The following is a 26,819-nucleotide window of genomic DNA, read 5'->3' as shown; positions in this document are numbered from 1 at the left end:
AATTACATTCTAAACTTTTGAATGCGGCCCTTGCACTGAAAAGTTTGCCCACCTCTGCTTTAGATATATTGTGTTTAATGAAATCTAGTGAAAGAGTAAAGATTTGTGCAAACCAAACAAAAAACAAGGAATGGCGTAGATTGACAGCAGGTCACTGCGATGCCTTGAACGGACACGCTTCAAAAAGATGTCCTTGTGACCATAAAAACAAACAGTAGAAGGTGACCAAGTCCACGATATACGCAATATCTCTACCCAAAAGATGTAGCCGTCATAGGAGAGTGAATTTGTCGCAAAACGTTGCCTTCAACGGAAGTCGAATAGTAGATTTTTGTTTGGTATGCTTGCGTACTCAACTAAAGAATTTACGCTGTCGTACTTTCTAGAACTGTGACAAGCATTTTTACGGTTCGATAATGGCATCTTGATTTGGCTTCCTACGTGTGGGTCATACAGTGAATTTGTGTATCCTAACAGATTAATAATTTGGCAGTCGGGGCAAGGCCATTGTTATGCAATCAACATCGTTTAAGCTGTGGTTGCTTAATGAAACATTATTTAACCTAGCGACTGTAGCGGTCACGTGCTTTTAAACCATCATTTTGACACTTTGGTTTGGCTAAGCATTAAGTAATGGAAAATTTTAACTTTGCAACCATGACTTTTCGTTCCATGGAATTTATATGCTGCTTTTGCGACATATGGTATCGAGCGGTGTAACTTTACTGTTCCATGTGTTCTCATGATTCAGTAACTATTGGAAGCACATATTCAGTGTCGTTGTTACATGTTCCCGTCTTCCTCATATGTTCCAACAGCCTGACCATAAGACAGGCTGTTGCGTAAACCGGGTGTTTCGAAATAGTTGTGCAATCCATTGCAGTGCTGCAAATCTTTGCAAGCGTTTAACTTAAACAAACTAATAACTGATGTGAGTAAAGGAAGGGGTACTGTTCTGGAATGATCGCACGAAAAACGAGTATCAGTTTAAAAGCCAATGTTTATCGTTGATCTCTCTTTCTTTTCCATCGTATCCTTTCCTTGAGATAAATGAGACTTGATGTGTGTTGCGTAACCAGAATAAAAGACAAGAACTAAATTGATCTTTTGTGGATCATGTCGGCTCTATGCAGCAAGCGTTGATAATCGTAATAATGAACTTACTCGCTACTGCAGACGACCGATACGAGCCACGAGAAGCAGAAGAAGTATCAAGCTTTCAAGCAAACAATAAAGCCTGGTTTACACGAGCTTCTTCGAGCGCGAACGTTTTGTTTGTTTTATTGTAACTTGCGTAACGCGCGTCACGCTTGCAACGCTCAAGAAGCGATAAATTCTCGAGTCACGCTTGTTGCGCCAGACTGTCGTTGTGTTGTCGGGAAACTAAAACAGGCAAGATGGACCAGATTTCGGATGAGGATTTCATCCTGCAAGTTGAAAAGCACGAAAATTTATACAACGTGGCAATCCACTCCTATAAAGACAGAAAAAAACGTGAAGCATCGTGGAACAGGATAGCAGATTTTTTTCACCTGGAAGGTTGGTAATTATACAACCAAGTTTAACCAGTTTGAAATAACTAAACTTTCTGATGGCAGTTTGTATTTGCATGGTTGTTTAAAATAAGAGACACATACAGCTGGTTGAATAGTGAATCAGCTACCTTTACAGAAATCCAGCAGTGTAGCAACAAGTTGAGTAGAAATGTGTTTTAGGTTCAGACAGGGTAAAGAAATGCATTTTACGGTGGAAATCAATCAGGGATAAATATTTACGAGAAAAAAAGAAAGTAGAAGAGGCTTATAAAAGTGGTTCGGCAGCTTCATCTGGTTCAACTTGGCCACTTTATTCTGTTTTAAGTTTTATATCTCCATATGTTCAGCCAAGAAGGTATTTAGTTGGGCCAAAAATTTTAGTATTTGTCTCAAGAAACTGTTTACAGTCTTGTATTGTTGTGCTGTCAATCAATCTATGTTTTTATTGTAAATTGTTATAACTTTTGATAAGATTGATCTATAGCTAAATAAATGAAGTTGGAAAGTTAGACCTAAATTTTAACTGAAAAATTAGTATAACCCACTGAGGCTTTGCTGTTCTTGGATTTGGCTTGCAGCTTGGAAAAGATTAAGGACCTGGTTTTAATAGTAAGTAACTTGTAACAAATATTTTGTTGCAATTTTCAGCACTTCATCAAACATGGTTGATCTGACAAACACCATAGAGGTTGAGGCAGAAAATTTTATAATTGAAGATAATGACACATTGTCATTGTCAACAACTAGTGAAACAGGTTTTAAATGAAAGCACTGTAAAAAGCATATACCAGATGATTATTGAATTTGTGTTAACAAACATATGTTGCAGATTTTGTTGAGTATGCACCTGCACCAAAAAAGAAAAAGAAAAACAAACCACCCAATGAGTTTGAAGCAAAGCTGCTTGAATGTCTCAAAGAACCGCCTCCAAGTAAGTAACAAAGTGTTTTGGTTTTCACCTTAAATGTACTCTTTCAACATACTGTTATAATTGATCATGTTTTAAATCTCTAACTATTCGGGTTTTTTGTGGCACTATATGAATATGCAGTCAGAACCATCAAATACATATTTTTGCATTTTAAAATGTTGTGCAAGTGTAAAATATGGTCTTATACTTTTGTAGATGTCAACAATGATGAAGATCAACTTTTTATGTTGAGCTGTGTGCCACAACTAAAGTTACTTCCCAAAAATCAAAAAAATAACTTTAAAATTGAAGTCTTAAAACTGCTGTCTGCTCTAAGTGAATAAAAAACTCATAAACTCAACTTATGTTCAAACAAATGGTGTATGTTTATATGTTACAAATAATACACAAGTTTAGAGCTTGGGGAAATTTAAGCAGCATCAGAAGCAAATATTTGTCTTTAAATCATTTCGTTTTGCCATGGCAATGAACCAAAATCACTATTAAAATATTGCATTAGGTTATGCCTAACTTCTTCAGCTCTGTTTGAATGTCGACGTCCAGTACGATTCAATGGTCGCCATGCTGACTGTGGTTGGGTATCATGGTCACTGTTCTCGAGTACTGTGGAATCATTAGAGGTTTCCTGCCTCAAAAAATTGTGTAAAACAGTGCAGGCCTTGACAACGCTGTCTGCCCGACGGGGAATGATCGATAATGGCCGACGAAAAACACGAAAACGCGACGCTAGAATACCGAACGCATTTTCAACGATTCGCCTTGCCCGCGAAAGTCTATAGTTAAAAACTCTCTTATCACAACTGAGGCCGGGGCCAGGAAAAGGACGCATAATGTTGTACCGCAAAGGAAACGCCTCATCGGCGACAAATACAAAAGGCATTTTATTTTTTAGTCCAGGCAACAATTCTTCACGGGGAAGATCCAATTCCTCGTCGATCAGCTTACGTCCAAAAGTAGAATAGCGCAAAACACTGCCGTCGCTCTGACGGCCGTACGCACCAACATCAACGACAATAAAGTTGTAATCGGCATCTGCCACAGCCAGCAAAACAATACTATGACATTTTTTATAATTAAAGTACAACGATCCACTGTTAGCTGGGGCTTGTAAATGGACGTGTTTTCCGTCTATACTTCCAACACAATGTGGAAACTGCCAGATTCGTTCAAAACTGTTTGCCACTTTTTTCCACATTTTCATGTCGGGAGTCGGCATATAGATTGGCTGCAACGTATTCCACAACATTTGGCAGGTATGCGGCACGATTTGAGAGATGGTCGATTTATGAACACGAAATGAATAGCCAATGCTCTGGTAAGAATCCCCTGTAGCCAAAAATCTAAAAAATCTTTTAATATTAAAATCAATGCCGATTGGAGAAGTATAGGCCTACTAGTATAGGTGCCAATTTACCTCAACGTAATACCCAGTCGTTCTGCTGCTGAAATAGGCCTCCTCATATTAGTGGTTTGCTTGGTTATACTGGTTTCAATCATTGCCAAAAGTTTATCAAATAAAGACGGAGACATTCTAAAATATTTCTGAAATTCTTCCGGTCTCTCATTCCGAAGTTCCTGTACCAGTGTATGAAACTCCCCTTTTAAACAGTAAAAACAGTTATAAACACACATTTGCTATGCACCTTTTTATTGTGTTAAGTTACCTTTCTGGTGGCGGCGTTGCAAAATGGGATGCACCCAAAACCGCCTCTGCCGTCGCTTGGCCAACAAGTAGCAACAACTCAAAACTTTTTTACGTCGCACATACCATCTGTTTATTGAAACTTGTGCATTCATGTTTTTGTTTTCATTCATTCATACACATTAACACCTCAAAAATACCATACAAGATCATATGTGAAAATATAATGTGACACGCCAAAGTTACTACAGTCACGCTTGACTTAACATAGTGTATACGCACTTCGCTTCGTACGCGTCATACGCGTCTCTTTTCGCACGCGCGAACATTGTCCGTGTAAACCAGCCTTAACACGCAGCACACGGGCGCGCACCCTCGTCCCCGCACGACTGTTTGCAGTAGTGCTTCGTGAACTGTGCTCATTGTATATATAAAACTTAATTTGAGTCAATTTGGCATTGGGTACACGTCGGCGCGACTTTGGCGCAATGGATCGAGTTGCATTTACGTTAATAGCATTCCCCTGCATTTTTCCTTAGCACGTGTAGTTGGTTAAAATGTCATTTTTATCGCTTTGGTGTGTCACATTGCAATGTCGAATTATTTTGCACGGTTTTAACCTACGAGGTTTAGTTGTAGATGATTCAGGCTTCCTTTGCGTGACACATGTCACTATAATTAAAATGCCTGTCTGAGAAAGAATATTTCAAAGAAGCGGAATCAGTCCATAATATCTAAGAAAATATATATTTTGCCTATTGGTATCGTTTCTGTAACACCATGCATTAAAACAACAATAAAAAGGTAAAACAACAGCGAGCAAATACCAACGACACAGAAAAAAAAACACTTCACAGGTAGAGAAGCGCTGACTGTGCGCGTTGGGGTCTGGCAAGCAACATTGCAGCTTTGCGAGCATGTCGCTCAGCGCGATTATCGAGGCGGGTGAAGTGGGAACCAACCGTAATCGGCCCCAGTTCCCAGTGGTCGTCGCACTTTGGAATCAGAGTGGTCCGACATTTTTTGTCCACAGTGGACTTCGCCCAGCCTCCAGTAATGAGTTGAACAGAGCAGTTAACGTGGAAACGCCAACTTTTCGTATTCCTGCAATGTTGATTTGGTTCCTCGAAGCGAGTGCGGAACTCGACCTGTATCTTTTAGATTGATGGAAAGTTATCTGGGTTAATGGGAGCATTGTTCAGAATAACCTTGCCCAATCTACGCTTGTTCGTTCGCCATAGAGATTACAGCATGCAATTCTCCTGTCGTCTTCTCGTGGAAAATCTTCCTTCTACACTTTCGGGTGGTGCATTCGAATTTTCGCGTCTAGCCGTACCCATGGCACCTGCAGGCCGATTTGCCCTCTGTAGCTCGCCCACGCAAGCTAGGAATTTCCTCCAGCAGCTAGTTCTTCCTCCGGAGAACTGCCGAGAGGGTCTGCTGTAGTTTCACTGCAAGAAAGATAAACTTCATTGCCATGCTTTGGGTCTCCGCTAGGGTCGATTCTTTAATCTCGTCCAATACATTCCCAGTCTTTCTCATCTGTTTTATTTGCTCGCGAATACGGTTCACAATCTGAAGTCGCGCAAGTTCAAAACTGGACTTTACTTGCCCGCCTGAAGTCTTGTCCCCGAAGTTCTGGTACTTGGTAAGCATGTCGCCCCGTTGTATCCACTTCTTCCAAACTCTGGTTGTAAGCCAATGTGGATGAGGCCCACGTTTGGTGGAGCAAGTGGCGCCGATCACAACAGAAAGAACCATCACAAGGTTGCTCAGTTCCACGTCTTACAACCCCACTACTTCAAAAAAGTGCACAGCAAGGCGTCGCCAAACACGACCGCACTTACTTTAGGATGTGGAGTTGCGTATCGCCATCCGTACTGCAGATGACCCCTGTACTAAATCCCCGGCTGCTTTGAGCCGGTTCCCTGTTTGAAAATCAAAGTGACATTATCGCCGTCCGATAAACAAAATCAGACCGTTTTTTTTTTCGTATGGTTTTGGGAAATCAGTAAAAACTTAAGGAATTGGGCCGTACGCCTTGCAACCCATATATTGTGGGGCACGCCTCGCTGTTGTAGGGGCTATGGGAATTGCCCTAATAATTAAAACTTTTACCGGAATCAGTCCGATGATTACCTCCGAAGAGAACTTTCGTATGGCCTTAGGAGGAGGGTCTGGACTTATTCAAAAATAGTGTTCGGCTTATCATTAAGCCGCGGCGGTGAGGGGTCATGTCGCATATTTTAAATTGAAGGTTTCACTGCCACGCAAAGGACAGCTTCCCCTTCGCAATGCATCATAACGAATGGTATTCATGACCTACCTACCTACCTACCTACAGGGCCATCAATAATCGAAAGATTTTTAGGCTCCCTTTAATAGCCTGAGTCTGCTTTTGGTACCCGCCTGCTTACCTAGTTGATGGATTGATAGTGAGAGAGCTCTTGCCCCTTCTGTTGTTGAATGGGACTCGAAGGAAATCGGAGATGGTGTTGCAAAGAGCGCGGTATTTCTTGAACTCGTTGATCCGCGCTCTTACCAACGAGTCCTCATCGCTTTCGTAGATGAAAGCGGCATCCTAGATGTAATGCCTCCTTCTGGGCATCTGGCATTTACGTCGGGTTTAATGACGCTGCCCGCAGGAGTTGGGTTAGTTGGCTCAGTTCTTCTCTTCCAGCAAAGGTGGTCTATCACCACCTGCAAAACTGCGTTCTGATCATATTCGTCTTATGGCGGCAGATCGGCAGGAGAGGAGACAGCGTCCCGCCTGGTAATCCGCAAAGGCGGCATTCCGGAGTTGCCCCTCTTCTGCTTGTACTGGTGACTGCCTCGCGGGTTGGGAATGTTTGGGTGCGGAGTGCACAGGCTTGGAGAAAATTTCTGCCCGGCATTATCTTCGCTCCCGTGGGCCAAGCATTGGAGTCTTTGTCAAGGGGTGCATATGACTTCACAAATGCCTGCAAAAACAAAGAGCTCAAATCAAAGCCCAACAAACTTCCAATAGAATGGAACGTGCGTCAAAATTTAGAAATAAAAGTAAATGTTTGAAGCTGTTGATCATTGGTTTAGCAACGTTTAAAAAAGTTGTCGAGTTGTTGTTTCTTTGTAATACCTGAAATAACTATTTTTTTGTTACAACACATTTTTGCATTGCACACAATAATGGCCAGGCACTGACGAACAATTGCTTTAAATGTCATTCTGAATGACACATTTAAATCATAACATGTTTATATACCATTGTTACGTCACTTTCATCGGTAACCAGGGTTGCCATACCGTCCTTATTTCTGAGATTTGTCCTTATTTTGAAGGGCTATGTCTTAGAAATGTTCATTCTCCTTATTTCTAAGAAATGTCCTTATTTTTGACTTTTTGTCTTATTTTAACAATTAGTAGTCAAATCCTTGCTACAAGTAACATTAAACCTAGACCTAAGCTATGTAAAAGCATAGAGCGAATAAATGATAAGCTGCAGACAGTGTACACTGTTTCGACCAATAAGGTCTCATCAGTGCAGCTGGTGACGAGAGATCGGCCGCATTGGCTAGTGTAGCCATTCAACGGCACTCCAGTTTGTTGGGAGCACAGCTGCACTGATGAGACCTTATAGGTCGAAACAGTGTGCACTGTCTGCAGCTTAGACCTAAGCTGTTGTGAGATTCACGAAGTATTTTCTACAAACAAAAGTATTTTTTACAAACAAGTAGCTGCAGATTGTTTCTGGCCAAAATATTGCATATGACATGTCATGGCTCGTACAAATGCAAAGATTTGTTCGAAAACGTTTGTTTTGTTAGTATGAAAATATACTTTTTTGGTTTTAAGTCGATGGCAACCCTGTCGGTAACAGTAACGGCATGTAGAGCTGCACAACAGTGCGTGACCATTACCTCAGTATTTTTCCATTACGTCACTGCGGTAACGGTGTTTTTGTTTGAATATACTGTGTTACCGTTACCATTAAAGTATCTATTAAATATATGTCTTGATTAATAGATACGAAGGTAGTTTGCCCGAGAATTGCTACGTCATGGAATATGGTAGAGCCTTCTTTTCTATCTCTGGTCCAATTCAATTCAATTTTCAATTTATTTTGTTTTCAACGCACAGAATAAACGTTACAATTTTTTCACAATGAACAGAACAAATAAATGCGTTGCAACAAAAAAGGATCAGCTGGAACCACACGTGGTTATGAATTTTAGCTGACCCCGACTATTTGAAGTAATGTGTATAATGGTCGGTAAAAAAATAAGAAAAACGCAGTTTGAAAAGATTTTTATCTCTTAGCGCAGGTAATATTGTTACTGACGTACTGGCAAATAAATAACTAAACATGAAGCACTGTGAGTATAAATAAACCACATGATGAACCAAGAGAAAGAAGCATGACAGTGTAATACAAATCAGCAAAGTGGGTTTAAGGCAAATTTGTCGTTCTGCAGACAAAAAAGGAAAAGAAAATTGAATTAACTTATCGGGCAGGGTAATCAGTAAAGAGCGTCGGAAACGAGATAAGAAGTAATTAACGCAAAGCACCCTGTGGAATGTAAACAATACACCTCGTGGTGCTGCATACCAAACATACCAGGCAGGTACCACGTGCACAGTACTGCGGGTTTGTGAACTTTATTTCGATTGTTGCTTTGAGTAAGAGGTCACAAAAAAGACCTTCAGATTGCGCTTAAACGCTGCCAATCCGTTTTTTTCATTGGTAATTTTGTGAGGTAAATCGTTCCATACTCTTGTGCATTTGTACCGAAGAGTATGTTGGCCGCGACTGGTAAAGGCTCTGGGAATAAAAAACTTTTGTTGGACAGCATTTTTCATCATGTCTGCCGCATTGTGGATCGCAATAGTGGCTGATGTTTCATTCTTTTTGAGCAAGATGACTCCATTTCTTGTCCATATGAATTTAAATCCATTTTGCCTTTTAAATTGAAGGCATTGGTAGAACATTTTTTTGTTTGCCTTAGTTAAACTTTCATTAATGTATATCTGTGGCTGGTGTGCATCTGCTTCAGAAACCCTTGCTTTGAATAATTTCGACCGATTGGTGAACATTTTATCCCTGATTTTTCTACTTGTGAATTTTGCAATTATAGGTGCGGTGTGTGTGTTTTGCTCCTTATTGTGTACATACCCAAGTCTGTGGGAGACGCTAATGTCTTCCTTCTTAAGTGTGATGTTAAGGCGTTTAGCAACAGCAATGACAATTTCATCTGTGCATTCGTTATCAGTGTGTGGCACTCCTTTTATTTCCAAGCAGTCTCGTCTGCCGTATTGTTCCAGTGCATTTATTTCATTTTTACTTTCTTCTATGTCTTTTTTCATCTGCTTCATTTCCTCTTTTAATAGAATGTTTTCTTTTTTAATGGTTTTCAGTTCTTGTTCAGTGCTGAGTAGCTTCTTTTCAATAAAATCATATTTACTGGACAAAAATGTCTGGCTCTTTTTAATAATTTGAAGCTCAGTCAAAACAGAATTTAGTTTGGTGGACATTTCGTCTTTGTTTTGACTAATTTGTGACAGCAATACATCCACTTTAGCTGAGACGCTACTCACATTCGAAGTTGCATTTTTCTTTGGTGTTACAGGGGACATTGTACAGAATTTTTTTTCAGGTTTAATTTACACATTCAAATCTTATTCAAATAGAATCCATCTTTAATTTGCCATGGAACTCCATCACTGAATCTGCGTTCAGCTCATCTTAGATCACAAACTTCTGCTATTCTTGTTAGGTTATGGATGTTATTACTGCTACGGTTGCTGCATTTTTCTGTTTTGAAGAGTGAATTTTTGCTTCCCAACTATTTTGATGCGCACTTAGGATTTCTGAGTTCTGCCAAAAGGGGTCACTTGCGTCATTTATTTTTAAGACTATGGCCTGTTGCCATCTCCATCTGTCCTACTCCCTTTGCGTCATTTGGCATAGTAGAAGCAATGTTTTTAGGGAATAATATTTTGACCAGCGTTGTATTGCCTGCTCCAGCGTCTCCTTCTAATAATTAGATGTTTACTTAGCTCAATGTCTTCTGTTCTTCCTTCAAGTGCTGCGTAGATTAATGCTAGTTCGACTTCGTCTCTGTTTAAGATTGATTCTTATGTTTTTCCTACTTTAATGTTGTCTAGAATTTGGTTGAACACCTTCATTGCTATTTGTCCAGTCATCGGTTTTGCTTGTCTCTTCTTTAGTTTGTTTAAGATGTTTTGTAAATTGCTGCTTGATGTTTTTGTCCAACTTATGTAACCTCCGTTTATTTTGATTTGAGAGTATCCTAATACGAATTTGTCTGTGAGGTACTTGCTCCAAATTTTTTAAAGCCATCTAGTATATACTGATCTTCATTACTGTACCTTGCACCCTTTTCACCCCAATGTTGGATCCATCTTTTTAATGATTCTGGTAATTCATCCCATTTTGTTTATACATATAGTTTACATATTCTACTTTATTTCCCACTGGTTGTAAGTATTCTGTTCTTATGTCCATATGTAGTATGTTACTAATTCCACCCATTCTCCATAGTGAACTGCTCTCTCTTGTTCTTCCGGGCTCTAATGAAGTAACCAGCCCACGGGCTGCTCCAACTTGGCCATTCTCCATCTCGAATGGCCCTATCCATATAGTGCAGTGGTTCTCAACTCGTTTCAGGCCATGGACCACTTGCCCAATTAAAATAAACTCATGGACCACTTTATTTTTGAGAAAGAATATACAGTATACACACACAAGCATTTTGGCTTTAAATGTATTTTTTAAACAACTGAAACACACAAGAACAGAATTTTGAGTATACGATACAAAAAATTAACGACTTACTATTCGCTGTAACATGATTGTTTTTTAAATGAAAACTTTAAAATTATGTAAAAGTATGCATTTATCATTAATTTGAATAATTCGGTTTTTACTTGAAAACAGACTTTTGGATTCTCTTCTCACCAACAAGTTTCTCAATGTTAGGAGCGGTGCTTGATAATGCACAACAAATATCACTTTCCACTGCTAGCCGATTCCTCTGTTTCGACTTGATGTGCAATAAACATGAAAATCCACTCTCACACATGTATGTTGATGCAAAAGGCAAAAGACTCTTAGCTGCATGTGAAGACAAGTTTGGATAACTGCCGATCATACTGGCCCAAAACTTTTCCATAGTAGACCGCTGGTACACGTCTTGTGCCGCCAAATCATTCTTGAGCTCCAAGAACTCCTCCTGCAGATCTTCTGGGACACTCTTAACATCTGCTGTAAATGGAATTCTGATAAAAGATAAATCATCCCTTGTCATGTCTATCTCCGGAAAGTATCGCTGAAATTCGTCCTGTAGCTTTCGTAGATGAATTACAATTTGCATTTGAATGTGTTTCTTTTCTCCTCGTATCGCATCCACAGCTGGAAATTGAACTAGGTTGTTTACTTGAACTCGCATGATCCATAGTTCCAATTTTTCAAAAGCCTTGATAATGCCTTGGTGAGAAAACAGATTTGCACCTTTACTCTGCAACTGAAGATTCAGTTTGTTTAAGATTCCAAAAATATCAACGAGGTATGCAAGTTCTAATTCTGACTGTGTCAGCACATTTCGTAAATCGTCTTTTCCTCGATCCTGGAGAAATAAAGTTAATTCTTCTCTGAGATCAAATATTCTTTTCAGCATGTTTCCTGCTGACTTGTTTAATCATTTACTTAAGATGAACATAAATTCATAACTGGGATCAGCCCTGAAGCGTCTATGCAGACCAGCGATCACGGCACACTCATATATAAATCACAGTACGCCAGGCCCATTGAAGGCGCTATACCGAATCAGCCGGTCACCAAGCATTCACCACCATATGGCATCCCCTACTACGAAGCTGACATGTGCAGCATACGAGGCAGGCAACGGTGCTTGTGATTCGACTTTCGGCGGATTCTCCACTGGGCCTGTGTAGCTCAGTTGGTAGAGCGCGAGTCCCGGAAAGACTCCTGTCGTGGGTTCGAATCCCACCGCAGGCTAGATTTTTCTAGCCTACGCCTTGCCATATGGTGGTGAATGCTTGGTGACCGGCTGATTCGGTATAGCGCCTTCAATGGGCCTGGCGTACTGTGATTTAATCATTTACATCCAACTATTTCCCGTTTATTAACAAATATTGCGGATGTCCTGTGGACCACCAAAAAAGCCCTCATGGACCACCAGTGGTCCATGGACCACCAGTTGAGAACCACTGATCTAAAAGATACAGGGCGAGTTCCGCACTCGCTTCGAGGAGGGCCGAACCAAATCAACATTGCAGGAATACGAAAAGTTGGCGTTTCCACGTTAACTGCTCTGTTCAACTCATTACTGGAGGCTGGTCGAAGTCCATTGTGGACAAAAAATGTCGGACCACTCTGATTCCAAAGTGCGACGACCACTGGGAACTGGGGCCGATTACGGTTGGTTCCCACTTCATCCGCCTCGATAATCGCGCTGAGCGACATGCTCGCAAAGCTGCAATGTTGCTTGCCAGACCCCAACGCGCACAGTCAGCGCTTCTCTACCTGTGAAGTGTTTTTTCTGTGTCGTTGGTATTTGCTTGCTGTTGTTTTACCTTTTTATTGTTGTTTTAATGCATGGTGTTACAGAAACGATACCAATAGGCAAAATATATATTTTCGTAAATATTATGGACTGATTCTGCTTCTTTGAAATATTCTTTCTCAGACAGGTATTTTAATTATAGTGACCTATGTCACGCAAAGGAAGCCTGAATCGTCTATGACTAAACCTCGTAGGTTAAAACCGTGCAAAATAATTCGACATTGCAATGTGACACCAAAGCGATAAAAATGACATTTTAACCAACTACACGTGCTAAGGAAAAATGCAGGGGAATGTTATTAACGTAAATGCAACTCGATCCATTGCGCCAAAGTCGCGCCGACGTGTACCGAACGCCAAATTGACTCAAATTAAGTTTTACATATACAATGAGCACAGTTCACGAAGCACTACTGCAAACAGTCGCTAGGTTAAATAATGTTTCATTAAGCAACCACAGCTTAAACGATGTTGATTGCATAACAATGGCCTTGCCCCGACTGCCAAATTATTAATCTGTTAGGATACACAAAATCACTGTATGACCCACACGTAGGAAGCCAAATCAAGATGCCATTATCGAACCGTAAAAATGCTTGTCACAGTTCTAGAAAGTACGACAGCGTAAATTCTTTAGTTGAGTACGCAAGCATACCAAAAATAATCTACTATTTGACTTCCGTTGAAGACAACGTTTTGCTACAAATTCTCTCCCATGACGGCTTTTGCATATTACAAGCAACTTTATCAACAAACACCTTGTGTCGTGTGATATTCCGGCTACATCTTTTGGGTAGAGATATTGCGTATATCGTGGAATTGGTCACCTTCTACTGTTTGTTTTTATCGTCACAAGGACATCTTTTCGAAGCGTGTCCGTTCAAGGCATCGCAGTGACCTGCTGTCAATCTACGCCATTCCTTTTTTTTTTTGGTTTGCTTGTGCACTGATATCTTTACTCCTTTACTAGATTTCATTAAACACAATATATCCAAAGTGTGTAGTATTTAAGAGTGTAAGCATAAGTTTATGTGTCAAACAACTACTGGAAGCGTTTCTTTTCTATTTGAATCCCACCATATTTACCCGCTATGCCCCAACCTTGCTTTCTAGCGTGTCCACCAATTGTGCCCTTTACTTTTTAACGCCGACATTCGAAAAGAACTTTTGTATGCTTCGATAGTTATTGCCCATGTCTACTTTCAAACAGTTTTACAGAAGTATGGTTATTATGAATACCTTTAAAACGAAGTTATTTGCAATTCAGCTATTTACCCTACGAAACAAAATTTTCAGGCGACCCTAGGTTGGGAAACACTGGTTTAAACAATAAATACACGAAGTATCTAAAACCGAAGCAAGAGCTGCACCTAACCTGCAGCTGTCGTGAAATGACTTGGGACCTACCAAAATTTTAAACGCTCAACACACCATATCAACCTAATTATTTCACTTAATGGTTTATGATTGACAGTAAGTAGACAATGGGCAACAGTACAACAGTAAAAAGTAAGCTACAAGGTGTAAAATGAAAAGTTTACTGACAGTGCAACCTCTACAACACCACCACAATGCAGTTTGTAAACAATTTTGACTTTGAAAACAATTTTTGACCTATTATAAAAATTTTGCCAAATTTGTGACTTTTTTTGACAAGACAAAAATTAATCGCCCTACTAACCATATGTATTGTTTTGATACAGACAGAATTCAGGTAATCGGAATAACCGTTAAAATTTCTCAACAAAATGAAATACCGATCGGTTTTGTCTGTATCTGAGTAACCCAATACTGCAACAATGTTTCGTATGCTGTATGACAAAAACGGTCTTCCCATACGACATTTAACAAACGGCATGTTTTGTGTCCAGGTAGAGTAAAATCAGAACACTATCGCCTTTCACCCAGAAGTTAAAACGTTGCCGTTCCAAAAAGTCTTTAGTTGTTATGATCGAGGCTGGCTAGTGATCACCAATTACGTTAAGCGGTAGTGTAACAAATAACTTATCGAAACAAAACCGTCTCATTTCGAACATTGTAATTTACGTTTGGCGGCGTGTGTCGCGTTGTTACAGCGTTCAACAGAAAGTGCTAGACAAATTCTACACCAGATCGGCTATAAATCGTCTTGGTGTTCTGTGATTGGACCCTGACTTTGTACACAAAGTTTGCGATGAGCCAGTAGTAGGGGAACAGGTGCAGTTCAGTGCCATATACCGGGTATGGGATTATTACATTTTATTCGTTATTGCCTGGTCGTTTAAAACAATTACGATTTTTTGGTTTGCACACCTAGTTCCTGAAATCTCATCTTGCTTGATTCTCTTCATAACGTGCACATTAGCTGAACAAGATGGCACAAGAACCGTTTTGTTTTAAATGTACAAAACGAGGCAGGGATACCAACTGTGTGATGCTGCAATACTTGCCAAAAAGGACTTGTAACTTAATAGTGTCTACTTCTCGTGTGTATCAACATGTGTCTTTTCAAATGTCCTCGATGGCTAAATGGTTTCTCACATATGTCACATCGATAGGGTTTCTCTCTCGTGTGGGTCGTCATGTGCATTGTTAAATCTCCTCTTGCACCAAATTTTTTCTCACATACACAGCATTGGTGTGGTTTCTCTTTTGTGTGAGTTATCATGTGTCTTTTCAAATATTGGTCCTGGCTAAACATTTTTTTACATACATCACATCGATGTTGTTTTTCATTAGTGTGAGACAACTTGTGCCTTTTCAAATTTCCACCTTGACTGAACGTTTTCTCACACACATCACATCGATAATGTTTCGTGGGGGAGTGAATTGCTATGTGTCTTTTTAAATCTGAGCGAAGACTGAACGTTTTGTGACAAACATAACATCGATGGGGTTTCTCTTTTGTGTGGGTCAACATGTGTCTTTTCAAGCCTGTGCTGCGGTTGAACTTCTTTTCACATACATCACATTGAAAGGTTGTTTTATTGGTGGGAGTCAATTGTTTTCGTTTGAAGGTACCTTTCTCAGAAACAGTGCTTACATTTATTTTAGACAGTTGTTGACGTTTGGATGTCTCAGATAATTTCTGCTGATCACAAGCATCTGCACATTGCAGATCGGTTTGCTTCAAAATTAATTCCTGGGTCGCCATTATTCATTTTTGTTTATCTGCGAAAACGACAAAATGGTTTTTATGTTGTACTGCTCTCTGAAAACATTTTTTATTTGGGCGTTAAAATCAGTTGATAACAATTTTAACATATAGCAGTCCAAAATCCACAGCCAACAGTCAAAATTACATTGCAAAAGCGAACTTGTTTCATTATCATTATTATCAACTAAAACCCTCAATCAGTATATTTTAACCTCTGATGTTAAGTAAAGTTGATGACTACTATAGAAACCGGCAATATCTTAATTCGATATGTACTGTAATTGTAAACTTTGGGGCAAACTTTGAAAATATGTTAAACACTTCCTTCCTAGCTACAGTTGGGCATACAAGGCTTTAGACAAGTGCAACAAGAAAAACTATGTGACAATTGAGGATGAAGCGAGTTACTTTGTCTGTTCGCTGATAGTCTATTATTTACCATCATTTTAAACCAGTTCTACGCTTACCAGTAATTCGTCTGGATTTTGCAAAAGATTACATAGAAATAGCCGAAATCTCCCGTACCTGCAATCATATAACACTGTTCGCAAACTCAGAAGATCTATTCTTAGCGAAGCTTTTAGTTAAATATTCGAATGTTCTGACAATTGCCTTAATAATGCTACACTGATTTAACACCTTGAAAATATCCCCTTGGTACAGCATACAACAGAAGGTTGAAACTAAAAAGAACTATCAACGTCTAAATCTAAAAGAACGAAACACTGCGGGTTGTCACAAACGGAAAACTGAATTGCTTCCGACTATAGTCGCAGCTGCACAAACGCCACACGGCAAACTACATCTAGTAGAAAGAACATGTTTCACAAATCGTTTATTTTTCAATATAGTTGCTGCAGACCAAAGTTTATGAAGTCTGTACGTTATTCTTTTCTATTACAGTAAAACTTTAAACACGTGGGTGACTACAACACAATTTCTAGAGTGGACGAATACATATTTGTTTTGTTAAACACTATTCTACAAACCGAGCACTCTAATACCCCTGCGTGAGCTTCGCGCATAGCATCTGGCACATCCAGCGCACAAACATAACATTGAATATCTTGAGATGGCCTAAAATTTACACCTGCAGTAGTATTAAAAAATATTTTAAAATAAAAGCACTGGAACTTATTTAAGTCGCCCAACAACGCATCAGTAAACACGAGTGCATTGACCTGTAACCGAAAGAAAAAAGGGCAGGTCGTTGAGCGCCAGGTCCACTGTATGATGTGTACTTTTATAAAAGCAATTTAAAATGTGATCAGTGCATGGATGAAACTTTTCCGTTATCGTCATAGTTAAGCTAAGTAATTTTACAACGATAATATTTGTCTTGTGTTATGGGAAAAATAAAACACGCCCTTTGCTTGGCTAGTACGCTAACAATTTGACGAAAACGAGATGGGTTATGTTTTAGCGCAATCCAGGGTTTATGGAGATCAGTGGGAAAAAGCGACAAATCTGTTAACGATTTATATGTTGAATAATTACATTGTATCGATTTTCGATCCACTTTCAACCTGGTACTTTGATTTGCTTAAGGATTTCAAAGCACTCTGGGACCCGTTTTCCAATACGTATCTCATGAACATACAAGGAGTTTTAAACCAAAGGAGATACTATATAAGGGTATTGTACGAAACAACTCATCGGACAATGTGTAGAGAAAAATATGACTCATTATTTTTTATTAGAATTAATTGCGTTGAAAAAACAGATTTGTTAACCACTAGACGTGCCTTGAAAACTCACCCAAGATGCCACGGTCCATTTAGAGACCGCTGCTTTAATCCGTCCCACATTGCATGCTCTGGTTTGCAACAGGAAATTGAATTGCTTCCTGTCTGACAAGAACGCCTGCATTCGCCGCACAACGATTGACTTATTATGTGTGAAAAAGCAAAGGAAGGTTTCGGGTTGTATGTGACATTAAACGTAAAGTGTAATGTTGGGCTGCGCACTGAAAGCATATTTCCAAAATGTTTCCGAATTCGAACCACAGGCTTTTTCAGCCAATCACAAGAGCGGAATTCTGCGGGTTGTAGTTACGTCACGTCTAGGTTGCTAAGCGGTTACTTTAACTTCTTAGATCAGTGGTTCCCAAACTTTTTCATATTTTTTTCAAAACGGTCCCTTTGCCATTATTTCGAGGGCTCGCGGTCCTTAAGCCTAAATGTGTATTACATAAATACGAAAGTTGATTGCACTATTTTAGCTAGTTATGCCAAATTTGCGTATAACAATCATCCAAAGACAGCATGTGACATCACAAACAGGACAAAAACATTACTATTGTGCGCGAACAATTGCCTTTCTGATAGTTTTCATTTATCTCTTACTGATTTTCTGTGCTATGTGGGCTGAGCAAAAGAAGTTCTCGAATAATCGATTTAAGGCAGCAATGCAGAAAATGATTGTACGAAAATACAGACCTTTGCACTTGTTTACTGTGCAAGTCTAGGCACTTGATTGAGCTATATGTGACGTAATTTTGTTTGTGTGATATCATGTGATTTAGACAATGCTAGAATATCGATATATTCTTAAAGGTTATGCGGGCTATAAAAGCCCGCGTGTCAGCAATACTTAGTGTTACATCATTGGTAATTGGCCAGTCAAAAAGCAGTTTGAATTTCATTTAGGCTACTTAAAGTAAGGATTGTTAAGTGTGAAGCCTCCATTAAGTCTTCAAAGTAGAAGCTTTTTTGAGCGTCACGCTTGTGCTTTGAAAAAGATGAGACTAGATTCAAGTGGGACATACTAGGAAACAAACACAAATACAATTGGCTGAAATTGATGACGATGAGCTGGATTTATTACGAAATCCATTCACTTTGTTGGTGGAAAAAGTTCCCGATAAAAACTCAAAAAGGATTCTTGCGCAAGAGAATTATTAAGGGAAAAATCGATCACTGAATTTTGCCCATTGATGTGTAATTCCTATCCAAAAGTGGCAGACAGAGCTATTCGAAGTATCCTTCCGTTTGTCTCCACTTATCTATGTGAATCAGGTTTTTAAACTCTTTTGCAAATGAAAACAAAACAGAGAAACAGATTAAACGTGGAGAATGATATTCGCTGTGCTCTTTCCAACACTCTTCCACGCATACATGAGTTTTGAATATATTCTTTGAATAAAACATTTTTCAGTAAAGGTCATAGTACAAAGAAGAATATTAAAGGCTATAAAGATTATAATAAAGAGTTTAATTTTAGTTCTAAGAATTAGATTAAAATGTTAATGTAAACGATATTTTAGCAAACTAAACTTGTACTGGGGGAGGGGAATTTGAATGGAATATCTACTAAAAGGGGGCACAGGACAAAAAAGGTTGGGAACCACTGCACTAGAGCGAAAAAATAAAAACATACTTCGTGACGTCATCATTTAAATGAGGTAATTTACCCAATCAAGTCAGCTTCCCGTGTGTCAACATGTGTTTTTTCAAAGTTTCACCTCGGTTAAATCTTTTTCCACAAACATCACATCGATGAGGTCTTTCATTGGTGTGTATCATCATGTGCCTTTTCAAATGTCCATTTTGACAAAATCTTTTATTACAAACATCACATCGATGAGGTTTCTCTTTAGTATGAATTAACTTGTGTGTTTTTAATTCTCCATCTCGTTTAAATCTTTTTTCACAAACATCACATCGATGCGGTTTCTTATCGGAGTGAGTCAACAAGTGTGTTTTCAAAACTCCTGACTGGGTAAATTGTTTTTCACAAACATCACATCGATGAGGTTTTTCTTTAGTGTGTGTCAACATGTGTATTTTTAATACTCCACAATGGGCAAATCTTTTCTCACAAACATCACATCGATGAGGTTTTTCGTTTGTGTGTGTCAACATGTGTCTTTCCAAATGTCCACTTCGGACAAATCTTCTCTCACAAACATCACAAATATAGGGCTTTTCTGTAGTGTGTATCAACATGTGCCTTTTTAAACCTCCACTTCGGCTAAATGTTTTTTCACAAACATCACATCGGTAAGGTTTCTCGTTACAGTGTGTCAACATTTGTGTTTTAAAATGTCCACCTTGGGTGAAGCTTTCATTACAAATATCACTTTGTTAGGGTTTCTCACTGGTGTGTATCATCAGGTGTGTTTTCAAATTTCCACCTTTGCGAAATCTTTTCTCACAAATATTACATCAGTGAAGTATCTTATCAAAATGTGTCAAAATTTTTTTTTTGAAGGTGTTGTTCCAGAGTCCAAATCCTGAGTTCTCATCCGTTCAATTCCGGTAATTAACTTGTCTAATTGATATTGTGATCTAAAAACAAGATTTCGTTATTTTCACCGCTATTTCGGTTGTTGACCTGTTTGAAACAAGGAAATAGTACTTCTTATATTGCATGTATTCAGTTGACGCTACTAAAACTGAGTTCAGTTGGGGACAAATGCCACCACATTATCATGCTTTCCCCTATTCACCTAAGATCAAATATCAAGCAATAAAACATATAGGTTGCCATTTGTTGTAAATCTCTCTCAGCCTACTTTGCTGAAACAACTTGACCCGACATTTTAGCAAAACACCCCAATACTCACAGTTACAGCAGAATTAATTGTTAAGTAATATCAGGGTCACAAATACACCGTAGTTCTCTAACTACACATGTAGAAAGTAACTGTCACCTCTACTAACCATCCACAGTTCGCTTATCGCCTGCGTTCAACCGTAAAAGTCTTATTGAAAAACCAGGTATGCCACAATCAACCTAAAATAAAGAAAGCTTGACATGTCGTCGAGATAATAATTTTCTATGCAGGTCGCCCTACAGCTCGTTTACTCTATGTTAGGGCTGGTTTGTTATTTTGCAAAGCCTGAACGCAACTACGTACTAATTGAATCCAAACATAAAGTTTGTGTGATATATAAAACAATTAATTCGTTTATGGGGGCGTGCAGGAAATTCGATATGCAAACAGTCGCATCGTCTAAGGTAAAAGTATTTAAGTTTAGTAATAACGTAGCATATTAAGCATGCTTAAAGGGAAACATTCTCGAATCTGACGCAACATATTATTAGACCACTGGTGAAATATTGAACCTCTGTGTTGTTAACATAGTAAACAAATAAATTGTCGTAAGGTAACAGACGCACAACAACTTTGTCTTGCTACTGTAATGGTCTTGGTAGCTCCTGGAACGTGTACGTAAAAATGAAACATTAACCAGTTGCGCAGCTGCGACCTTAGAATTTTGTATATTCTGATATTAATGGACGAGAAATTAACTATAACACGTAGTTGGTTACAACTTGTACTGTGTAGAGTGCATAAGAAAAAAAACACAATATACTTGCTCAAACAAATCGATACAACAGCCCCCACATCTCTCTAAAAAAGCAACACTAAAAATACAGCATTTGTATCACAGAAAAAACTTTACCTATAACCTTTCTCACTCCCCTCTTACGAAATCATTCCACCGTTTAAGCTAATGCCACTAGATCAGGGGTTCCCAACCTGTGGTACGCGTACCACTAGTGGTACGCGAAGGGTTTTCAGGTGGTACGCGAGTAGCTTCTGTTTTGTTCACAAAAACCTCGATTTGCAACTTTATATTTTGTTTATCTGGTTTTGTTCACAAAAAAACATTCCCCAGGCCTATTGTCATTGTTACGTAATAATTCCTGTTGTTTCGTATCATTACGATCTTCAAAATACAGGTCAGTCAATTCTCAACAAAAAGCATAGTTGCCATGAAAAGTCGAACAACGCTGTGGCACAGTGGACGTTAATTATGTCAAATGATTGCTCTTGATAGATATCATCTACTGTTTTGTAGCTTAAGCTAGCGTTGAATGAAATATGATTCGAACAAATTAGTTGTTCTGCAAGAAGTAGTAGTACCATAGAGCACTATGGTGGTACGCGTGGCAATGCAGAGCGTCCAAGTGGTACGGGATCGTAAAAAGGTTGGGAACCCCTGCACTAGATTGATAATAGCTTCGCTGTGTTTGACGCTACAATGCCTGTTGGTCTGTGCGCATTGATGCGTGTAACATTAGCAAAGCGAGGATATGGGTAGTTGTCGTCACGGTTAAGTAGACACAAGCAATGTGAGAAAAAAGAAACTTAAGCTTACATTCAGCGCTGGCAGGCAAATGTTTCGTCTGGTAGTTACGCAAATGTTTCGTCCGGAGGCCTTTCATTATGTCACGTTTGTGTAAGCTTTACCCAAATTGTACGAACAAGCAATTTACCATTACCCGCTTTATAGCACCTCCACACCTGCCACAGTGTATATAGCACATTATTCAATCAACATATATCAATCAACATTACGTTTTTAAAAGGAAGCAACTGATGGTTAAGGAAAACAGTAAAGTAAAGGTAATTTTTTAAATGATCATCTGTATACAGTGTTTATTCTTTTGCAAGATCGTCAAAAGCTGATAAGCTTATATGCGAAGGCTAATTACTTGGTTTAATTGAAACTACTTCGTTACGCTACTTGAAGATTAAAATACGCTAACATGACCATGTCAGTACATGTGACACAAGGCTAAGAGGTTTGCATTAACTAACACAACAACGGACCAACATGAAACATGTGCCTTTTCACCCGATTCGTCAACAAGTGCTCGATTAGAAGCGCTTGTGTTATGAAAAAATCCCCGTTTCTTATCGGGCGGTGTTATAATTTTAGAACATGTGTTATAACACAGCCCGATTTTATCGGCAATGGTAGTGAAGCATTAAATTTATTTTTTATTGAAAAATATTATATTTTCTGTGGAAATAATCGCAGGTGAAATGAGTTTTACATGAAATTGGCAGTTAAATGTGAACTGTTATGACAAAAGCAAACGCATTTTAAGCAGTGAAATAGCAGCAGTACCAGATTCTCCTCGATTGTAAACTGTAAAATACAAAATGGGCCAAGGTTGTTGTATCTAATAGGCATCCATGTTTTGATAACAAATGGAGTAATGAAAAGTGACAGTTCAGGGTGGGGGAAGCATTTCTAGTGCTTCATGAAGCAAACTAAGGCCTAGCACACTATCAAATGAAGGACTTGGGACATTGGATTTGAAAAGCAATGATACATGGTAAGTGGTTGTCAATTGTCATGATATGCTTGTCATTCTCAACTGTTTCTATTATTTTAGCAGATGGTAATTTGTTATTTGTTAGGCATGTTTAAAAATATGGTAGCTCATCTCTAGTGTGATCCTGGTTTTGTAAAACATTGGCTTTCATTTCTACTGGCCTAACTCAAGCATTTTTGTGTAAACTCCTACTTGTCAAATTAAATGTTGCCTACACTTTTTCTTTTATTTTTTGTTGCAGTTCAACATCTGGAAAACTGAATAGAAGCAGAAAATAGCAGCAGAATCATTCCAAAGGTAATTCAAGATTGCCTTGGACAACATGGAAGAAAGTAATTGATTGTGGAAGAATGGTGTGGGTGAAATGAGCTGACTGAAGTGTCAGCTAAATCATTGATGGATACAAAATGCTTCTTGCCTCACTTGCAGGGGAACATTTTATTTTAAGATATTCACCACACTCTTCAGTTTTACATGAATCGAAATATGTGTGTTTTTTGCCGCTGTACTACCCGAAGGCAGGTTTATTTAACAATTCTTGTGCCCAATTTAAAGCAAACTTGTTATGTTAGATGTGTTCAATGATTTGCTGGTGTTATTTTAATCTCGTACCCAAATTAAGGCAAACTTGTTGTGTTGGTTAGATGTGTTTAAACATTTGTTGGTATTAACGCTGTCTTACCTACATGACATAATCATGGCGTCGTTAAAAAAGCATCTCTTGGGTAAATATTTATACATTTTCACTTTGATGTAGACTCTTTCAGTAAAAGTGATTCATCAGACAGGAATGAAAAACCTTTATTTTCAACCAGTAATCTCTATGATAGCTTGTTTGATACAACCTCATCTTTCACATGGTAGCTGGTTTAATTTTATTTCAGTAACTCGCAACACATTGCATTTTTAGCTGAATGTTGTTTCACCTTTTTTGTTTCTCAGTCTGTTCACTTGATGACCCCTTTTTAGTGTACTCATTGTAAATGCAGGTTTTTGCTTGATAAATCAATCTTCTAATTATTTATCCTCTTCACATTTATTTCTTCTTTCATATAACTGTGGCACCCAATATGAGTATGTTATTGTGTGGAAATTGGGTTCATTTTTTCATTAATAAAATGTTGCCCTTAACTGTGCATTTGTTATTTCATCATTTTAAGTACTAGTATTAACTGGTTTAAAATCACAAAGGCCTTGATGTAAACAAAAACGGTTTTCACAGGTCAGCTCTAAACTACATCTAGTAAACGCATAAAAAATATCTTTAGAATCTAACCACCACATGATAAATGAGAGGCGTACATCATAAGCGAACGAAGGGCATGACCGCTTTAAAATGATTTTTCGCGCTGACGACCCTTGTAGCATATACAGGCTCCAGATCACAAGCGGTATAAGTTAAATGAAAACGGTTTTTACAGGTCAACTCTAAAATACATCTAGTAAACACATACCAAATATCTTTAGAATCTAACCACCACATCATAAATGAGAGGCGTACATCATAAGCAAACGAAGGCCATGGCCGCTTTAAAATGATTTTTTTGCGCTGACGACCCTTGTAGAATATACAGGATCCAGATCACAAACGGATTAAGATAAATGAAAACGGTTTTCAAAGGTCAGCTCTAAACTACATCTAGTAAACGCATAAAAAATATCTTTAGAATCTAACCACCACATGATAAATGAGAGGCGTACATCATAAGCGAACGAAGGGCATGACCGCTTTAAAATGATTTTTCGCGCTGACGACCTTTGTAGCATATACAGGCTCCAGATCACAAACGGATTAAGATAAATGAAAACGGTTTTCACAGGTCAACTCTAAAATACATCTAGTAAACGCATAAAAAATATCATAAGAATCTAACCACCACATCATAAATGAGAGGCGTATATCATAAGTAAACGAAGGACATGACCGCTTTAAAATGATTTTTTGCGCTAACGACGCTTGTAGAATATACAGGCTCCAGATCACAAACGGTTTAAGATAAATGAAAATGTTTTTCACAGGTCAACTCTAAAATACATCTAGTAAACACATACCAAATATCTTTAGAATCTAATCACTACATCATAAATGAGAGGCGTACAAGCGAACGAAGGGGATGACCGCTTCAAAATAATTTTATGCGCTGTCGACCCAGTAGCATGTACAGGCTCCAGAACACAAACGACATAAAGTATTGAAAACGTTTTTCACAGGTTAACTTTAAACTAGACCTACGTCGAGTGAACGCATGCAAAATATCAATCAATCATTATCATTACCCTAAAATCAATAGGCGCTCATCATCACTATACTTTGAGATTGTATTCTACGCGCTACAAGAAATTTACATGCTATAGGCCTACATGAAATCGACAGCACTAGCGGTCGTGCCCTGCGCTCGCTTATGATGTACGCCTCTTGTTTTTGATGTTCTTCTTAGAAGATAAAGATATTTGGTATGTGTTTACTCAATGTATTTTAGAGTTGACCAGTGAAAACCGTTTTTGTTTACCTTAAACCGTTTGTGATCTGGAGCCTGTATATGCTACAAGGGTCGTCAGCGCAAAAAATCATTTTAAAGCGGTCATGCCCTTCGTTCGCTTATGATGTACGTTTGTCATTTATCATGTGGTGGTTAGATTCTAAAGATATTTTTTACGCGTTTACTAGATGTATTTTAGAGTTGACCTGTGAAAACCGTTTTCATTTATCTTAATCCGTTTGTGATCTGGAGCCTGTATATGCTACAAAGGTCGTCAGCGCATAAGATTATTTTAAAGCGGTCATGCCCTTCGTTCGCTTATGATGTACGCCTCTCATTTATCATGTGGTGGTTAGATTCTGAAGATATTTGGTATGTGTTTACTAGATGTATTTTAGAGTTGACCTGTGAAAACCGTTTTCATTTATCTTAATCCGTTTGTGATCTGGAGCCTGTATATGCTACAAAGGTCGTCAGCGCGAAAAATCATTTTGAAGCGGTCATGCCCTTCGTTCGCTTATGATGTACGCCTCTCATTTATCATGTGGTGGTTAGATTCTAAAGATATTTTTTATGCGTTTACTAGATGTAGTTTAGAGCTGACCTGTGAAAACCGTTTTTGTTTACATCAAGGCCTTTGTGATTTTAAACCAGTTAATACTAGTACTTAAAATGATGAAATAACAAATGCACAGTTAAGGGCAACATTTTATTAATGAAAAAATGAACCCAATTTCCACACAATAACATACTCATATTGGGTGCCACAGTTATATGAAAGAAGAAATAAATGTGAAGAGGATAAATAATTAGAAGATTGATTTATCAAGCAAAAACCTGCATTTACAATGAGTACACTAAAAAGGGGTCATCAAGTGAACAGACTGAGAAACAAAAAAGGTGAAACAACATTCAGCTGAAAATGCAATGTGTTGCGAGTTACTGAAATAAAATTAAACCAGCTACCATGTGAAAGATGAGGTTGTATCAAACAAGCTATCATAGAGATTACTGGTTGAAAATGAAGGTTTTTCATTCCTGTCTGATGAATCACTTTTACTGAAAGAGTCTACATCAAAGTGAAAATGTATAAATATTTACCCAAGAGATGCTTTTTTAACGACGCCATGATTATGTCATGTAGGTAAGACAGCGTTAATACCAACAAATGTTTAAACACATCTAACCAACACAACAAGTTTGCCTTAATTTGGGTACGAGATTAAAATAACACCAGCAAATCATTGAACACATCTAACATAACAAGTTTGCTTTAAATTGGGCACAAGAATTGTTAAATAAACCTGCCTTCGGGTAGTACAGCGGCAAAAAACACACATATTTCGATTCATGTAAAACTGAAGTGTGTGGTGAATATCTTAAAATAAAATGTTCCCATGCAAGCGAGGCAAGAAGCATTTTGTATGCATCAATGA

General features: G+C 38.5%; 4 protein-coding genes, 1 long non-coding RNA gene and 1 other non-coding gene across 9 annotated transcripts; 3 read left to right on the top strand and 3 right to left on the bottom strand.

Moving 5' to 3' along the window:
- The first annotated feature begins 1,019 nt into the window (after positions 1–1,019).
- LOC145220390 (uncharacterized) lies at positions 1,020–2,806 on the top strand. 4 transcript variants are annotated; one of them, XM_080087629.1, is made up of 4 exons: positions 1,476–1,539; positions 2,184–2,290; positions 2,365–2,466; positions 2,662–2,806. In XM_080087629.1, the coding sequence occupies exons 2-4, from the start codon at positions 2,197–2,199 to the stop codon at positions 2,787–2,789; spliced, it is 324 nt and encodes a 107-aa protein (XP_079943755.1). In that variant the 5' UTR covers positions 1,476–1,539; positions 2,184–2,196; the 3' UTR covers positions 2,790–2,806. The 4 variants fall into 4 exon arrangements, with proteins under 4 accessions (XP_079943753.1, XP_079943755.1, XP_079943756.1 ...); XM_080087630.1 differs by lacking the exon at positions 1,476–1,539 and adding an exon at positions 1,546–1,890; XM_080087627.1 differs by lacking the exon at positions 2,184–2,290 and having other exon boundaries at positions 1,020–1,539.
- A 5,937-nt stretch (positions 2,807–8,743) lies between these two features.
- On the bottom strand, positions 8,744–9,769 carry LOC145219673 (uncharacterized). Its single transcript, XM_080087003.1, has one exon. The coding sequence runs from the start codon at positions 9,716–9,718 to the stop codon at positions 8,744–8,746; it is 975 nt and encodes a 324-aa protein (XP_079943129.1). The 5' UTR covers positions 9,719–9,769.
- Positions 9,770–11,028: 1,259 nt separating this feature from the next.
- On the bottom strand, positions 11,029–11,781 carry LOC145219672 (zinc finger BED domain-containing protein 5-like). Its single transcript, XM_080087002.1, has one exon. The coding sequence runs from the start codon at positions 11,779–11,781 to the stop codon at positions 11,029–11,031; it is 753 nt and encodes a 250-aa protein (XP_079943128.1).
- A 267-nt stretch (positions 11,782–12,048) lies between these two features.
- On the top strand, positions 12,049–12,122 carry Trnas-gga (transfer RNA serine (anticodon GGA)). Its single transcript has one exon. It is a non-coding gene; the product is annotated as a tRNA-Ser (tRNA).
- Positions 12,123–12,238: 116 nt separating this feature from the next.
- Positions 12,239–22,410, bottom strand: LOC145219671 (uncharacterized). The gene is made up of 3 exons (XM_080087001.1): positions 19,244–22,410; positions 16,294–16,351; positions 12,239–15,826 (listed from the first exon to the last, which is right to left on the bottom strand). The coding sequence occupies exons 1-3, from the start codon at positions 19,855–19,857 to the stop codon at positions 15,137–15,139; spliced, it is 1,362 nt and encodes a 453-aa protein (XP_079943127.1). The 5' UTR covers positions 19,858–22,410; the 3' UTR covers positions 12,239–15,136.
- A 5-nt stretch (positions 22,411–22,415) lies between these two features.
- LOC145220411 (uncharacterized) lies at positions 22,416–24,039 on the top strand. Its single transcript, XR_013858142.1, has 2 exons — positions 22,416–22,903; positions 23,145–24,039. It is a non-coding gene; the product is annotated as an uncharacterized LOC145220411 (long non-coding RNA).
- The last annotated feature ends 2,780 nt before the right edge of the window (positions 24,040–26,819 follow it).

The sequence above is a fragment of the Phallusia mammillata genome, chromosome 3 (assembly GCF_965637545.1).
Source record: "Phallusia mammillata chromosome 3, kaPhaMamm4.hap1.1, whole genome shotgun sequence".
NCBI classification, from domain to species: Eukaryota; Metazoa; Chordata; class Ascidiacea; order Phlebobranchia; family Ascidiidae; genus Phallusia; species Phallusia mammillata.
Note: the sequence above shows the minus strand (reverse complement) of the source record. Positions and strands in the feature narration are given on the sequence as shown.